This window comes from Octodon degus, unplaced genomic scaffold (assembly GCF_000260255.1).
Source record: "Octodon degus isolate 3935 unplaced genomic scaffold, OctDeg1.0 scaffold00119, whole genome shotgun sequence".
Lineage (NCBI taxonomy): Eukaryota > Metazoa > Chordata > Mammalia > Rodentia > Octodontidae > Octodon > Octodon degus.
Genome location: NW_004524695.1, coordinates 527,814 through 531,058, shown reverse-complemented (window position 1 = coordinate 531,058; position 3,245 = coordinate 527,814). Strand labels below are relative to the sequence as shown.

Genomic DNA, 3,245 nt, shown 5'->3' with positions numbered 1-3,245 from the left:
AAAAAAAATAGAATAGGCTGTGTTACATAAATTTTTTAAAGTATAATTCAGTATAAGTATGTTGTCCTGTTTTAAGGCATAATAACAACAAGACTTAACATTCATAAGGCTTAATAAGAATGTTTTCTAGATTTGGTATATTTGATGAATGTTCAGTAAATTTTATTTTTAGCCGGTTTTGTGTTGACTGAGAGACTTTCTCTTGGTGTGTCAAGCAGCACATGCAGATGCATTGCCCACTCTGCAAAGTGTTTCTCTGTAGAATATGAAGCTAAGTAAATACCTTCATCTTTATGCATTCATTGGTTGATGGGCTTTTGGGGTGTTCCCAACCAAGATTTATCTATTATAAACCATAATACTATAAATATGTGTATACATACATTGCTGTTGTAGATGGTTTTAATTCATTCTGGAAGATACCAGGAAGGGGCTGAGCTGGATTAAACCAAACCTCTAGCTTTAGGACAGGGTCTATTTTCGAGAGAAGGTCTCACTATATAGTTTAGGCTAGCTAGTTTAAATATTTTGAGAAATTACTGATTTCTACATTGGCTGCAATAGATTACACTCCCACCATCAGCGGACAAGGGTTCCTTTTTGGCCCTACAACCCTGCCAGCATTTGTTACGAGTTGATTTCTTGATAATAGTTAAACATTCTAGAATGAGATATGTCTCAGCATTGTTTTAATTTGCATCTCTTGAATGACCAGTGATGTTGAACATTTTTTCCTTTCTTTGCCATGTCTCAGGTTTCAGCTGAGTATCTGTTCATTTTGGATATCCATTTTGGGATTAGGTCTTTAACTTTGTGAGATCTGATTTTTTTTTTTTAGTTCTTTATATATTCTACATATTTATTCTTCCTTTGAGGAATAGCTGGTAGAAGTGTTTCACAAACCGTGAGTAGCCTCTTCACTCTCTTGGCAGTATCTTTTAATATTCAAAAAGCGTTTTAATAGGATGAGATCAGTTGTTGAGCCTTTTGATAGTTTCTGTGTGGTTAGGGTTTTGCTCATAAAGTCTTAGCCTACAGCAGTGCCTTTGAGAGTTCTACCTATTCTATTTTCAAACTAGTGCTTCTGCTTTTTTAAAATTTTATTTATTATGTATTTGGTTGTTACAGGGTCTCACTATGCAGCTCAGACTTGTGGTGATCTTCCTACTTTCAGCCTCCCCAGCGCTGGGATTATAGGTGTGGGCCACCACACTTGGACTCTGACTGGCTCAGCCTGCCCTAGGGGCAGGGCTGATATGGTATGTGGTGCCTGGGATCAAACTGCTGTCCCTGAGCTTGCCTAAGCAGGTGCTTTAGTCCACTGAGCTATCTTGCCAGCCCTAATGCTTCTATTTTATTTATTGTGTGTGTGTGTGTGTGTGTGTGTGTGTGCGCGTGTGTGTGCGCGTGTGGCCAGCTCAGCCCACCAGGGGGCGGGGCTGGCTGGCATGTGGTGCTGGGGGATTGAACCGCGGTCCCTGTGCTTTGCTAAGCTTGTTCTAAGTAGGTGCTTTGGACCACTGAGCCATCTCACCAGCCCCAATGCTTCTATTTTAATATTAAAATCTTTGATCAGTTTCATTGCTAGATTTGTGCATAGTGAAAGATATGAATGATGGGTCTAGTTTTAATCTTCAGGAGATGGAATGCTATCTTTCTTACAGTGAATGTATTTGGCCTCTTTTTCAAAGATGAGGTAGCTGTGTGTTTGGAGTTTGTTTGGTTTTTTTTGTTTTTATTTTTTTGCAGTACCAGGGATTGAACTCAGGACCTTGTACTTGCCAGGCAAGCACCTATTCTACTGAGCTATCTCCCTGGTCCCTGGAGTTGTTTCTTCATTGTCTATTTCGTTCCATTGATCCTTGGATTTGTTTTTTGTTTGTTTTTCTCATTACTGTGCTTTTTTTTTCACAGTAACTTTATAGTATGATTTCAACTCAGGAATGCGATACCTTCTGCCTTGCCTTTGTTGCCCAGGATTGGTTTTGCCATTCTAGATCTCTTCTGGTTTCAAACGAAAGTAGGATTGTTTTCCCTAATTTTGTGAGATAGGTTATTGCTGTTTTGTTTTTTTTTAATCAATCACTTTATTAAAAATAGCAAATCTCACAAATACTCATTCAACATTTTGTTGTCACGGGCCACTGGACACACAGCTGCATGTGTGCTGATTGTCTAAGGTAATGGAAGCTGGGCTGCCACACGAAGCCTGTGCCACCTACTGAGGCACTGGGCAAGCGGGCACTCAGGGCAGACGCAGCCTACAGCGGTGAGCACTTTGAGCACAATGCATTTCAAGTATAACCCGTAAGGCAACAGAAGGAAGCGCGGGCACTTGCAAGGCGTCTGAGAGCCTTCCACAAGGCCTGGACCTGCACCGGACCTGTACCGGGGGCATGAGTGAGAGCAAGCGGACTTACTGAAAGCAGGGTGTGGAAAGGATCACTGCACTGGCATTTTAATTACTGTCAACCTGTGGTGCAAGATGGGTCTGCTACTGGATTCAGCTGGAAAAGTACAGCAAGCAGCTTGGTTGCAAACCCCAGGAAAGGAGACGGCACTGGAGCTTAGCTGGTCGATGTGTTTGGAACATCCTGTGCGTCTGCCAAGTGCAGCTTTTGTATAGAAGAGTTCAATTCTTCTAGGTCAGACAGTAGCCTGTCCAGGTTGGAGTCGCTGGCTGTTTTCCTCTTGTCCTCAGGGAGCTCCTCTAACTCCCCGTAGAGCTCCAGATTCAAGCGGGCTAACTTTTCCTGCATCCCCCGAACGTGTTCCATTTGCTCTATGGAACACTCATTTCCAAAGGCTTGAAGCTTTCCTGAGTGAAAATCATTCAAAAGACTGAGGAGCCCTCGCTCCATCTCCTGCACATCGGAGACATCAGTGAGGAAGGAGTGTTGGATCGGAGTCGCCTGAGTTGCCTTCCCTTCTCCACCCTGAGGTTTGGTTTTCTCTTTTGTCACTCTTTTTAACTTTGGTCGCTGTGAAATTGACTGTGCTGCAGGATTTGAAAACCCTGTGCTTTTACTGACTGGAATGGCGTTCTTTTTGGCATTAACAACCTGAGTAGGGTGGGCACTAAAAGACTTAGGACTCCTCCTCTTCACTTTCCGCTCCTCCATTGTCCTGAGTTCCCTGACGCGCTGAGGGCAGCCTCTTAACACCCGATGAAGAAGGAGGCCGGGATCCCGCTCTTCAACTGACGGGAAGCGATAAGCAGAGGCAGGCAGCACTGCAGCGGCCGC

At 43.4% G+C, this 3,245-nt stretch overlaps 1 protein-coding gene across 1 annotated transcript; it reads right to left on the bottom strand.

Moving 5' to 3' along the window:
• Nucleotides 1-2,213: 2,213 nt before the first annotated feature.
• Nucleotides 2,214-3,245, bottom strand: LOC101571517 (coiled-coil domain-containing protein 28A). The gene has a single exon (XM_004640099.2). The coding sequence runs from the start codon at nucleotides 3,120-3,122 to the stop codon at nucleotides 2,568-2,570; it is 555 nt and encodes a 184-aa protein (XP_004640156.1). The 5' UTR covers nucleotides 3,123-3,245; the 3' UTR covers nucleotides 2,214-2,567.